Source organism: Geotrypetes seraphini, chromosome 4 (genome assembly GCF_902459505.1).
Source record: "Geotrypetes seraphini chromosome 4, aGeoSer1.1, whole genome shotgun sequence".
Classification (NCBI taxonomy): domain Eukaryota; kingdom Metazoa; phylum Chordata; class Amphibia; order Gymnophiona; family Dermophiidae; genus Geotrypetes; species Geotrypetes seraphini.
The window spans coordinates 254,706,266-254,720,443 of record NC_047087.1 but is presented as its reverse complement, the minus strand read 5'-3'; the positions used below and the strand labels follow the sequence as shown (position 1 = coordinate 254,720,443).

General features: G+C 41.5%; 1 protein-coding gene across 9 annotated transcripts in view; it reads left to right on the top strand.

Annotated features, from left to right (window-relative positions):
* Positions 1–3,633, top strand: part of SGMS1 (sphingomyelin synthase 1) — a 221,151-nt gene extending 217,518 nt beyond the window's left edge. For all 9 annotated transcript variants that reach the window (XM_033941904.1, XM_033941907.1, XM_033941910.1 and 6 more), the window contains one exon: positions 188–3,633. In XM_033941904.1, coding sequence (XP_033797795.1) covers positions 188–364 — 177 coding nt within the window. In that variant the 3' untranslated portion in view covers positions 365–3,633. The remainder of the gene's footprint in view (positions 1–187) is intronic.
* The last annotated feature ends 10,545 nt before the right edge of the window (positions 3,634–14,178 follow it).

The following is a 14,178-nucleotide window of genomic DNA, read 5'->3' as shown; positions in this document are numbered from 1 at the left end:
TTTCCTATACACACACACATATATATATATATATATATTTTAACTTTGGGGTGGGGGTGGAGGACAGCTTCTGTAGGGGATATGAATCAACTAAGAACTGAATCATTTATGGCAATGAATGTGTTGCACATGGCTACTGTCTCTTTTCTTTTGTAAGAATGTTTTTTTTCTTTCTTGTTTTTTCTAGGTGCTAAAAGAAGCTTCCCATACAAATCACCTTTCACAGGTATGGTGGTACAAGCCCTTTCAGTACTTTGAAAAAAATATTCAGGGCATTGTACCTCGTACCTATCAATGGCCCTTTCCCTGGCCACTGGTGCATCTTAGGCAAGTGAAATTCAGGAGACTGGTAAATGACACATAATTAATTGGATGGGACGGTACAGGAACTGTTTAAAGTGCTAAGGACTCCGAGAGAAGATGCCATAATCCATACGCGTCCCTAACTTTTACTAGTTAATAATTACTTTGACTGAACCTATTAAGATACCTGGCAAGCACTGTGATCTTTTTTGTCTCTTCAAAGGACCTGCGTTGGATAACAATAATGAGATATTATTTATCATGCACTGTACACCTTTCCTCCTAATAGATTCTGGGATTGACACTACCCCAAATCATGTTCCATTCTATAAGAGGCAACCATACAAACATAAGCTTTTATATCACAGATTTTGATCTTTCCAGTCATGTCTGGGAATAAAGCGTTATTTTCTTGGGAAAACATACTTTCATATCTCTTGCCCCAAAGATTGGGCTGTAAGCCATTTTCTAGCAAATTGTCTCTATGAAGGCGTCTACATACCTGAATGGGGTGAAATGCTGAAATCTTATCTACCTGTTACACCAATGTTATTAACTGCCATGATGGACAAACTGGTTAGCAACTTTTGACTTTGTAAAATCTGCAGTGACTGTGTCAAAAAGTGCAAAAAAAAGACCTGTTGTTACAGTGGTTTTCTAAGTATTTCTTAATCTTATTTTTCCAAATAATGTATCTGAAAATTGCATTTAAAGATTTTTACATGTCAGATAAAGTTAAAATTGAGAGAGCTATGTGTCTGTTCCTAGTGCCTTTTTGTCTTGATTGTATGGTTGATAGGAAGTCTTAAATGTTTTGTTTTTATTTTAAATAAAGTATTCCATTGCAGAAGATGAAAATATATGTATACAATGCTGAATTTTGCATTTATAACTAAATTAAGCCTGAAATCTACTTAATGATGTTGACAATATTTTTGAACTGAAAATCAAATGAATGGTTCAAATATTGTTCACAGATTATGGGCAGGTCCTAGTGGTATGTCCTCAAATTGTTTTACTTTGTTGTGTGCATCATAACTGGATTTTAACTCTTATCTAGACAGCCATTAATTCTTTTTCAGACTTTTTCTGTCACTTGACTGTATATTTGATATGTCATCATACATTATCCTTATATTCCTGATAACTTTGTTGAAAAAGTCCCTACATAATCTTTTCTTTTGTGCAGAAAATGCATGTAATCTACATTTCACTTCTATCATGTTTGCAAAAGTATTCTATTCTATAGTTGCCAATGTGCAGAAAAAACTATTTTTTTAAAGAAAATCTATATACTGTACATATATGTGTACTTGTTTGTATGTATGTGTGTACGAATATATATATTGTATATTGTAGCCACAAAAAATATATATATATATATATATATATATTGTGGCTACTGCCAGTGTGCATATTAGCAGGCCACTGTATTTTCAAAAACTTGAGTGGAGACAGGTTACAGTTTATCCAAGCTTTATTATCATGGCTATTGTCAGGATGCTCCCTTTAGTCAATAAATACTGCAGTCCAGAGTCAGAGGAGGGGTGGGACCGCAGCAGAGGAAACAGCTCCGAAGACCTATAGCAGCTTGCAGAGATCGCTAGCCCCAGCGATCTTCTCTGCAGGCTGCTGCTAGTAGGTAAATTGTGCACGGGAGGCCAGGGGGGAAGCCGGACACCAGCAGGAGGCCGGACACCAGGACTTCCTGACTGACCATCCCCCCTCACCCTCTAAAGCAGGTGCGGCCGGCCAGCAAGAGCAGTGCTGCCACTCCTGCTTTAGGGGGGCAAAGGGGGAGGGTCAGTTACTGAATGGGAAGGCCAATTTTTTTTTTTTTTTTTAGTTCGAATCGATTCACCCAAAGTGAATCGGTGAACCGATTCGAATCGTGAATCGGGCAGTACTAGTTCAGACCCACTCCATAGAAGGTGTAGAAGATGAAAAGGTGAGGCTATAATGGAAACAACCACAGCGCAGCAATCCTCACTCAACAGGATCAAAATGTAGATGGCAACAGGGCTCTGAGTCATTTACATCAATACAAAAATCCAGTGTAGATGTTTAGACTTGGCTCATATCATTGCCTCCTTTTATCAAATGCAGCTTATTTACTTCTGTATTATTTTTCAGAAATAAACACTAATAGACAGCACAATTTATTTTTACTTATCGTTTTTAATGCAGTGCCTCTAGCATTCCCAAACGGGACCTGCCCACAAGGGCTTTTTCAAGGGTTCATAGAGAAGCTCTCTTCCAGCATCCTTCCTCTCTAGCCCCAAGCGAGGAAGGACGCTGGACAAGAGCTCCTCTATGAACCCTTGAGAAAGCCCTTGTGGGTGAAACGAGTCCCGTCGGGGCATGCTAGAGACCCTGCATTAAAAACGAAAATAAACTGTGCTGTCTATTAGTGTTTATTTCTGAAAAATAATACAGAAGTAAATAAATAAGCTGCATTTGATAAAAGGAGGCAATGATATGAGCCAAGTCTAAACATCTACACTGGATTTTTGTATTGATGTAAATGACTCTGAGAGCCCTGTTGCCATCCTACATTTTGATGCTGTTGAGTGAGGATTGCTGCGCTGTGGCTGTGGCTGTTTCCCCTCCCCCACATGAACTCTTCTAGGCTGGGAAAGGTTTTTTTGGGAAATTTAGTTTCCTATAGCTTCTCTCATTCCTTCCCCTCCCCACAGACTTATTCCTAGAGGGGTTCAGGTTATTAGCAGACTTCTTAGTCCAAGGAATATAGGCTGCTCTACCTTCTAGCTTAGGAGCTGGCCTGAGCACTGGGAATGTTTTATCAGCGTGTTCAGTGTATCTGTCACAATATAGATATATATACATATACACACACATGAGGGCCGCTGAAAAGTTCTTAGCCCAACCAACAAAGTTGGGGCAGTCTCCATTGAGGGCTATTACACTTAGTTCTACGATTTTTCACTTTTTTCATTCCATTTTCTTTCAAACGGAACAAAGTGGAAAATTACAGGACTAATTGTATATAGCCCTTGATGGAGACTGCCCCAACTTTGTAAGTTGGGCTGAGAACTTTTAAGCAGCCCCTCGTACACATACATAACTATAATACACAGTGCAGAGAGCTAAAAATGTGCAGTTATCAATGGAAAGCTACAAATGGATTATCATGCGAGTGACTACAGATTGCCCATAGAAACCTGCAACCTTTTAGCCATCTCCGCTGTATACATCTACATGTTCTGTATTTTATGTGAAATGGGGACTTTTTTTGTGTACTCAAGGTATTTGTATTGTCGGTCAACCATGGTGAAGAAGAATAAAGACTTTATAAAAATACATGAATAAGTAGGGTCTGTCGCTTTCTTTTTGTTATATATAACACAGAAGACTTTCTTTATTCTGTCATGTACCTCTGTACAATACTATGTATGCCTGGTGGTGCTGAACAAATGATTGATATTAATGCCAGTGCAAAACAAACACGAGTCTTGACCAGTGAGTTATTTACCTCTACCTGTGAATTTTTGCAGAAGGAATCATCTACAGTTTTTAAACTCCACTTTCTTGTGTCAGTGGGCAGTCCTCATCTCCTCAGTTTTTCTTCTGTAAGCAAGTTGAGAAGGTGTCTTTTCTTCTGCTCTGCAATTTGAGTTGTTTTTCAGGATTTCAATCCAAAGTTCAGGCTTCACAGTGCCCCAAAAGCTCCCAGGATCGCTGGGACAGTTCTGCCTAGGAGAAGATACAGCCTCTAGTTCAGAGGGTTGTAGCTGGGGTGGCAACCCTTTCACAGGGCACCTACCTAGCCGGCCTGCACTAACACTTATAATAGCTTGTGGTGCATTCCCTTGGGAGCTCAGCTCAGGTGCTTGAGCACATGTTAAGTGGCCCTGTATTGGTCCTGACTACTGTAGTGGGTGTTGGCTGCATCTCTTTCTCCCCCCCCCTCCCGCACCTGAAGATGCGTGAGGAGCTAGTGGGGGTCAAGGGTTTTAGGCTCTCAAAGCCTGTCTAAAAAGCAACCTGAAGAGACAAGCTTCTGGATGATTTTATGTGTTTGTCTGAGGCAGAAATCTTCTTTATTCAACTGCAGTGTGAGCTGATACAGGCATGGCACTAGACAGTTCTGCGAGTACAGTCTATTACTATGAGAGACTTCATGGTGGTTCAAAAACAGATGTTTTGAGGGTCTCTGGAGCTTCCTGTAGGGTTCTCCACCTCCAAAAACTTCTTTTCCGAGTTTTTGAAACTTTTATTTAGCTTTCCCAGCCATTTTTGGCACAAAAACATGACCATGGTGGCCATCTTGGATGTCCCAATTTTATTTCAAAAGCTTCTATCCACCTCATTACACTTCGATTTTACTAATAATTTTTATGGACTCCCCAGGCCTTTCTACCCTTGTATTATGCCAGTTGTATGCTGGATGGCCAGCTGAGGAGCACCCATGTACCATGTGCTGCAGGGCACATGATAGGGGGACAAGAGCACTGAACTTAGCCCTCTTTGGTCTCAGAGTCTCAGGAAGCTCGAATGTTGGGTTGAAAATTCTTCCTAGAGTTCTCAAATTCCGACTTGGCATCATCATCAAAACGAAAATGTGCAGATGCCTTGGAACCCAGGAGGAGACAAGGAATGTCCCCCGCAGTGGTCCTTAGGAGATCCAGTTCAGGCATTTGACTGATTTTATGAATGTAATACTTGAAGTTTATATGAAATATTCAAGGTTGTCTGCACAGTCTGGAAGTACACCGGTGACTGTTCCGGGGGCTTTCCCTTACAGAGCACTGGTCCATGGCAGAGAGGTATTCCACAGGAACCAGAGATCTAGTCAGAAAAGGACTGGGATGACTGGGGGTCAGGTTTGATTTCATTGCTCCCACAACGTGAATCTTCAGGTTTAGAGAATTCCAGGTCGCAAGTGGGCACTGTGACAGCCCTGGATCAGGCAGAGGACCCAACGGTGTGCAGACTCTTTAAACCAGTGGACTTAATGGAAATCATTACAGTATCTCTGACATAGGGCTGGTTTTAAACATGCTGGGGCCCAGGGCAGAAATTAAGAAAGGGGTTCCTGATCCCTTCTCCTCACTGCACCCCCTCCCCCTATCTCCCCCACCTTCTTTTACCACCATACATAATACAACTTTAATTGACTTCACAACAAAACCCAGACAGACCTTTACCAAATACAGAACAAGGGATCACAAAAAGAAATGGAACCCTAAGAAATTATACTCGGCGAAATCAAAACAGATATGCACTTCTTTCAGTACTGAACACAGGGTTCTGGGCCTAAGTCCACTGAAGCCCTGCCAGTTGAAGACCACCTCCTCTGGTTTGCCAGCCAAAAATGTCCAAGCTCTGTAGTTAGCAGCAGTGTCCCTGAGCTGCCACCAGCTGCAGAGCTTGGAGAGCCCTGGTTGCTTGCCTGGTGGAAAAGGTTTTCAGCTGGCAGGGCTTTGGGATCCCCACCAGCTTATATATTTGGGCCATTCTATGTCAAGTGGTCTAGGCTTTCCCACTTGACTATCTCAGAAGCTGATGAAATTTTTACTCGAAGTACAATAGGACATGCAATGAATATGTGCTGGAGCTTTTTTGTTTCAAATATCTGCACGTGCATTCCATGACAAACGTTTTCATCAATTTTGTGGTCGCCCAGTGATACACCAGTTTTAAATCATGATTAGAGAATGATATGGGGACAAATATTTCCCCATTCCTGCGGGAACTCATTTTCCTGTCCCACCCTAGAGAGTTCTTTTCCTGTCCCTGTCCCATTCCTGTAAGCTCCGTCCTCATCTGCACAAGCCTCAAACACTTTAAAATCATAAGTGTTCGAGGCTTGTGCGATTAAGGCAGAGCTTACAGGAATGGAACAGGGACAGTGACAAAACTTATGGGGATGGGGAAATAAGAGTTCCTACAGGGATGGAGGAAAATTTATCCCCGCGTCATTCTCTAATCAGGATCTCAACTTCTTCCAAAGTTATTGGGGCCACTTTTTTTTTTTTGTTCCATGTCAACTTTTGATTCAGGTTGTTGCTTGACCAAGCTAAAAGTCATATTTCTAGTACAACTTTTTGTGCTGAATTCAAATATACCAGTCAGATCTTTGAAGCATGCTTTGATGTATCGCTGGAGGACCAAAAAGTTGATGAAAAGTTTGTCATGGAATGCACAGGCAGATATTTGACACAAAACAGCTCCTAAACAAAAAGCACAATAGGGCCCAGATTTTAGGAACTGGAAGAGATTATGGCCAGTTACTCCCTCCCCGCCTTGTATCTCCGACATGCCTTCGGATTTCCTGACTACTCCCGACTTGCTAAGCTAAGCTGATTGACTTGTTTGTAACATCGCTGTCTATTTACAGTCTATTTACTCTGTTAACCGCTCTGAACTGTTATGGTACTGCAGTATACAAAAATAAAGTTATTATTATTATTATAAACTTTTAGGCACCCTGTGCTTTTCTTATATGAGGTAAATTTTTAATAAGATTGTTGAAAAAAATATTTTGCAAATTTGTAGCTATATTTAATGTCATATATTGCATACATCCTCCAGTCTTTCTTTCTTGTACCATTTGAAAGAGCAGTTTTTTGACAACAAAACTCACCGAGCCACATTTTTGACCCGCTATTTCCTAATAGATTAAAATAGGACTGAAAGTACACCAAGGGCTCATTTTACAAAGGTGTGTTAGGGCCTTAACGCGAAGAATAGCACACACTAAAATGCTGCGTGCACTAGCTGCTACCACCTCCTCTTGAGCAGGCGGTAGTTTTTTGGGTAGCGCGCACTAAAAATGCTAGCGTACCTTTGTAAAAGGAGCCCCGAGGTTTCAACCTGTATTTAATGTTAAAATATGTTGGAAATATAGACAAAACAGTGGAATAATGAGAGAAACTTTGAATTGAAAATTTGTGGCTTTCTTTTTTTTTTAAAATATCTTTATTCATTTTTAAATTAAAATCAGTGCATACAGATATTCATACAATTTACATGAAAAACAACACTATCATCCTCTATAATAAAATCCTAAGCGCGCATGCACACTTAGGATGCTGTGTTCCCTGACAGCATGTTGTGTCTCTCCGTGCCGAATTCCATTTTTGAACACGCCAGCGACTCCCCCCTCCCGCCCTCACTCACTGTAAGGCACGCTGGGAGAGCGCGCAGGTCTCCCTGCTCTCCAGCTCCTCCAGACATCGTCTTCCACTGAAGCGCCAGACCTCTCCACAGCAATCAGGGAGCATTGTAAGGCCCGCTGCTGCTCTTCTGTCTGCTCTCCTCTTCAAAGTAGCCTGCTGAGGATCACGGCTGGCTGTAGCGAACCTTGCAAGCTACTCTGCACCTCGGTAGTACGTCCCTCTGACGTACGGGATCACGTCAGAGGGAACGTGCTACCAACACGGAGAGCGGCCTGCGAGGTTCGCTACAGTCGACCGCGATCCTCAGCAGGCTGCTTTGAAGAGGAGGGCAGACGTGAACGACCAGGAAGCCGGATGCTGGATAGGGGGAGCAGGTAAAGGATGCTGCTGGACAGGGGGAGTGGGGAAGAGGTGCTGCTGGACAGGGGGTGAGGTAACAGGAAGGGAGAAGGGCTGCTGCTGGACAGGGAGAGCAGGGAAGAGGTGCTGCTGGACAGGGGGGAGGTAAAAGGAAGGGAGAAGGGCTACTGCTGGACAGGGGAAGCAGGCAAGAGGTGGTGATGGCCAGCCGAGGAAAGAGAGAGACAGAAAGCAGCTAAGGAGAGAGAGAAAGAAAGAAAGACAGACACACACATCTATTCTACCACCCGTTAATGTAACGGGCTTAAAGACTAGTCTTTCAATAATATTCATGAAAAACATTTTCACCCCCTCCCCCCCAATCTCAATGTAATAAGTAAATCATACAGTATTATGTCCATATATATATAATTCAAAAACATGATACCCAATATATAACCCCCCCCCTTCCCTGGATGTGCAACTGATAACCAGAAATAAGGAAATAATGAACTATTCAAGTAGAATCAATGAAATTAGTCAATGGGCCCCATGTCAGATTGAACCACTTATTATTGCCTTTTTGATCAGAAAATGTCTTCTCATATTGGTAACATAAGCATAACGAATTCCACCAGAAGGTGAAATTCAATGGGTCATAAGTTTTCCAATATTTTGTAATCATTTGGATGGCTACCCTAGTCATTATGCCCAATAACCTGTTTTTATTCCTGTTCACTGGAGATTTAGGAAATAACAGCGTCCCACATAACACCACTTCATATGATAATGGAACCATAGTCTCCAGAATCAGATTAATATGTCCTCAAATAGATCTCCAGAATTTAAGTATCAAAGGACAATAGAATAATAAATGATCCAGTGTTCCTATATCCAGATGACAGTGCCAGCATCTATTAGATTTTAAACTATCTAATTTCTGTCCAAAAACTTCTATGCAACAAAAATAACCCAAGTTTGTCTCATAGATGCTGACACTGTACACCTCATCCTCCAAGACCAAATCCGTGGTCATTGAGACGCAGAAATCTGCTGCTTAATCTCAATGCTCCAAATATCTCAGATTTGTTTTTGGTTCCTTATTCGTATATTAATTTATACCACTAGGCGGCCTGATGCCCTAGGAAATCTGTCTAGAAGCATAGGACCAGCAAGCTATACTGATTTTTTAGATTTGACCAATCAGGGAAACCCTTCTGAATGGCTTGCTTCAACTGCAACCATTTATGATTTTGAAATACTGAATGACTGTTGCAGTCGTGAAAAATCAAGCATTTTCCCATTAGATATCACATCATCTAGCGCATGTATACCTGCCTGCAACCAATGCTTCCAGAGGATCTTAGACTCGCCAATTTGAATCTTGGAGTTCAACCATAATGATTGACACGTGGACTTTTCTACTGGAATATCTATTAAGTTGTTAATAAATTTTAAGTGCTCCATGCGGCAAATAAGATACAATTGTCCTTATAAATTCTGGGTAATTTGATACTCACCAAATGACAATCTTAATGGGGACATAAGTTGCCATTCTAGAAATAACCAATCGGGAAGATGTTCCATAAGCTCAGGAAGGATCCAATACATACCCTGACGCAGTATATAGGCCTGATGGTACCTATAAAAATTTGTGAAATTTATCCCACCCACCGCAATTGGTTTTTATAGAGATACTAAAGCTATTCTAGCAGTTTTACCCAGCCAAATAAATTTAGTGAGAATTCTATTTAATTTCTTATAAAAGGATCCCTGAAAATAAATTGGCAACATACCCATTTGGTAGCAAACTACAGGCAAAATCATCATCTTAACTGTTTGGACTCTTCCCCACCAAGAAAGATTTAAGGGGTTCCATTGCTCACACATTTCTGTGACCTTCAGCAATAAAGAGTTTTCATTTACTCTCATTGTATCTTCCAGCGTTGTTTGAATCTAAATACCTAAATATTTTATATCCTCTTCCTTCCAAAGGAAAGCGAATGAATCAAATAATCCTTTTGTACAATGTACATATAGCGGAAGAACCTCCGATTTACTCCAACTTATTTTATATCCAGAAAATTTTCCAAATCAGTCAATCAGATCTAGTAAATGTGGAATGGTTGATCCAGGATTCTTCAAATGAAGCAAGAGATCATCTGCATAAGCAAAGACCTTATATTCCCGGCCTGCATAAGGAATACCCTGAATCTCCTTTGCCTGTTGAATAGCCAATAGCAAGGGTTCTAGAACAATATTGAAAAGCAAAGGAGATAATGGACACCCTTGACTAACTCCCCTCTCCAGACGAAACAGTTCTGAAAAAGTATTATTAATATATAATCTGGCAGAAGGGGAACTATACAAGGTTTGGATCATATGAATAAAACCAGATCCTATACCAAACCAATCCATTGCTTGATACATGAAGGTCATTCCACATGATCAAAGGCCTTCTCTGCATCCAAGGATACAGAGAAGGCTGGATCTTCCATGGCTTTTGTTAAATTTAACATATGGAAAGCCAGTCAGGTGTTCTTGGAAGAATGTCTTTGAGCAACGAAACCAATTTGGTGCATACCATTATATAAGGGAGAGCCTTGGCAAAGCTTAAAGCCAATAACTTAGCCAGAAGTTTTCCATCTACATTAATCAAAGAAAAAGGCCTGTAATTTGAAACCAACATGGGATCTTTATTTGGCTTCGGTAAAACAATGGTTAAAGATTCTGCCATAGTACATGAAATACAACTTATAATTAGTTGGGATTGATATAAATTTAAAAGATGAGGTAATAGTGTAGTTTAAAATGATTTGTAAAACTCCACATTAAATCCATCACCACCTAGAGCGGATCCAACTCTAAGGGACTTCAGTGCTGTTTTAAGTTCTTTAAGTGATATAGGTGCTTCAAGACTTCCTTTCAAATGCTTGGGAACCTATGGTCCTTTAATTAACTTTAAAAACTAATCCCTCAAGTTCTTTATTTGAATAAAGCTCAGAAGAATATAAAGCTTTATAATATTTCAAAAATTGTTTTAAATATTTATACTTTGTGAGTGAGCCTCACCCCTCTCATCTTGAATAGCCACAATCTTTACTTTTCTTTTTTTAGCTTTAAGATAATTAGCCAATAATGTAATGTAATGTAATGTAATTTATTTCTTATATACCGCTACATCCGTTAGGTTCTAAGCGGTTTACAGAAAATATACATTAAGATTAGAAATAAGAAAGGTACTTGAAAAATTCCCTTACTGTCCCGAAGGCTCACAATCTAACTAAAGTACCTGGAGGGTAATAGAGAAGTGAAAAGTAGAGTTAGAGGAAAAATAAAAATAAAATAAACATTTTAACAAGACAGCATTGATCTAAATACTTTGGAAGGTAGAAGAGAGGAGAGAAAGGAATAGAAGCAGAAGGGGGAGCCGTTGAACAGTAGAATTCTGGAGAAATTTAAATGAAAGAAATAGAACAAAACAAAGACAAAAGGCAAAACAATAGATAAGATTAAAGATAAATCATAAGCTGGAAAGAAAAATAAAATAAAACTTTGTCTTCAATCCACGGTTTCAGCGTCAGTGATGAAGTGGAGCAAGTAAGTTTAGGAGGAGCGATTGACGTTTCCAGAAAGGGCTTCTTCAGGGAAGAGACTTGGCAGACAGTCCCAGGATGCCTATGTCTCCTCCCCTGCGATGTTCTCCCGTCCATGCATTCCCTCCCAGACACACTGCCCGTGCCCCAGCCGCTCCAAGGAGGCTGCCCCAGATGAGGCCCACGGTGAATGCAGGATTCTCTCCTCTGCGGGAAAGCCGCCCGGAGCCGACAGTCGATCTTCTTAGCGGATTGCATGGGGGGAAGAGTTCACACTCTTGGTAGGATCTGGTCTGTGTGCTCTCGGTGGTTGTGGCTGGCCTCGTTGCTGCTTAGGTGTAAAAGCAGTTGATCTCCACTGCTGCTGATATTTAAAAGCAGGCAGATTGATCTCTCCAATGGACTGCAGGGGGAGGAGTTCACACTCCTGGCAGGATCGGGTCTGTGGGCTCTTGGTGGTTGTGGTAGGTCTCGCTGCTGCTTGTATGTAAAAGCAGTTGTTTTTCTACTGCTGCTGATATTTAAAGCCTTTATTTGAGTTTCCATAATACAGAGCCTGTTGAGAAAACAAATCTTTCCTAGCCAATTGTGAGGAAATCTCATTGCATTTATATTCAAGAAAGCCTGTAATTTGTTCCCATTTTGAGGCCAATTGTGACTAACGGCCTCTTTTACAAAGCCGCACAGCAACAGCCCCGAAGCCCTTTAAATCTCTATGGGCTTCGGGGCCGTTATCACGGCTTTGTAAAAGAGGCCGTAAATTCTTAATATTTTGTTCCAAATTTTTTAAAATTGCATCTATAATAATAAAACCCTAGAGCGCGCATGCGCTCTTGAAAATTCGTGATTCCTGGCGCCGTGAGGTGTGCTTCTGTGGCAATATTCTATTTCACACCTCACGGTGCTTGCAGGGTCTGGAGGCGCGCGGCTGTGCTCTCTCCCTGCCCCCATCCTCGGCGCGTCACCTCCCGCCCTCACTTGCCGCTGATCCTCTTCTTCAGAGCAGCCTGCGATCGTGGCCGGCTTTAAAGAACCTCGCAGGCCGCTCTCCAATATCAGTAGCACGCTCCCTCTGACGCACGGGATCGTTTCAGAGGGAACGTGCTACCGAGTTGGAGAGAGGCCTGCTAGGTTCGCTAAAGCTGGCCACCACGATCGCAGGCTGCTTGGAAGAGAAGCAGACCAGAAGACATCGGGATGGAGGGAGGGTAAGAAGGGGATCAATACTGGGAGCCAGGGGGAGAGGGAAAGGGGGCTGCTTTGGGAGAGGGGTGTGCTGGGGGGAGACAGAAGGGGCCATGGATTGACAGGGAGAGGGAAAGGGGGCTGCTTTGGGGGGGAGGGGTGTGCTGGGGGGAGACAGAAGGGGCCATGGAGAGATAGGGAGAGGGAAAGGTGGCTGCTTTGGGGGGAGGTGTGATGGGGACAGACAGCTTTGTTCTGGGGGGGAAGACAGAAGAGGGCCATGGAGAGACAGGGAGACGGAAAGGGGGCTGCTTTGGGGGGAGGTGTGTGCTGGGGGAAGACAGCTTTGCTCGGGGGGGGGGGAGACAGAAGAATACAGACAGCGGCCAAGGAGAGAGAGATAAAGAAACACAGGCAGACACATTTATTCTAGCACCCGTTAATGTAACGGGCTTAAAGACTAGTTTTTAATAATTTCTTAATATGTGCTGAATACAAAATGATTTGCCCTCTCATGGTAGCTTTGAAAGCATCCCACAATATTTCTAAAGAGATTTCCTCCGAAGTATTGAGTTGAAAATATTCATTCATTTTTATTTGAAATTCCTCGAGAAAGTTTGAATCTGCAAGCAATGTATTATCAAACCTCCAAACAGGTCTACTAGAAACTTGCTCTCAAATTGAAATTCAATCCAAACTCCAGCATGATCTGATAAAACAATTATGTCTATGCTGGCTTTTGTAACCTGCTGAATTAATTGATCTGAAACAAAACTGTAATCTATTCTTGAAAATGATTTATGTACATGGGAGCAGAAAGAAAATTCCTGAGCATTAAAATGAAGAATCTGCCATATATCTTTCAAGCCACAGGACTGTACTAAATTATTTAAACCCATTGATTATAGTATCTTACTGGGTTGTTTATCCAACAATGGATCCATAACAGCATTAAAGTCCCCCACTACTATTAAATTAGAAGTAGCCAAGTGGCAGGATAATCTGCTGAAGAGTTTTGAAAAATTCAGCCTGATTTACATTAGGAGCATAAATATTAAGAAGCGTCAGAATATCTTTTTTTTTTTAATTCTTTATTGATTTTCTGAATATTAACAGTGCAATACACAAATATATAAACATGTAATAAATCAAGAAAAGCACATTCATCTTATAGACATACATGAGCAACCATTTTATCCCACCCACCCAATGACTAATCAATAAAAACACAAATACATAGATTCTTTCAATAACCTTTCCCTAGAAACTTTTCCCTAGAAGCGTCAGAATATGTTTTCCTGAGCTCATGTCCACTTGAATCCATCTTCCCATAGGGTCTGCTGTAACTGCCCCAAATGCAGCTGAGCATTTTCTGTGTACAGTGGTACCTTGGTTTAAGAGCATAATTTGTTCCAGAAGCATGCTCTTAAACCAAAACACTCATATATCAAAGCAACTTTCCCCATAGAAGATAATGGAAACTTGAACAATTCGTTCCACATCCCCATAAACTTAATTACCATTAGGGACGCCTCCACCGCTGCCTCTGCCACAAACCCATCCACGCGGCTCCTCCAATTCTCCTCCTCTGCTGCTGTTGGCTGCCTCTCACT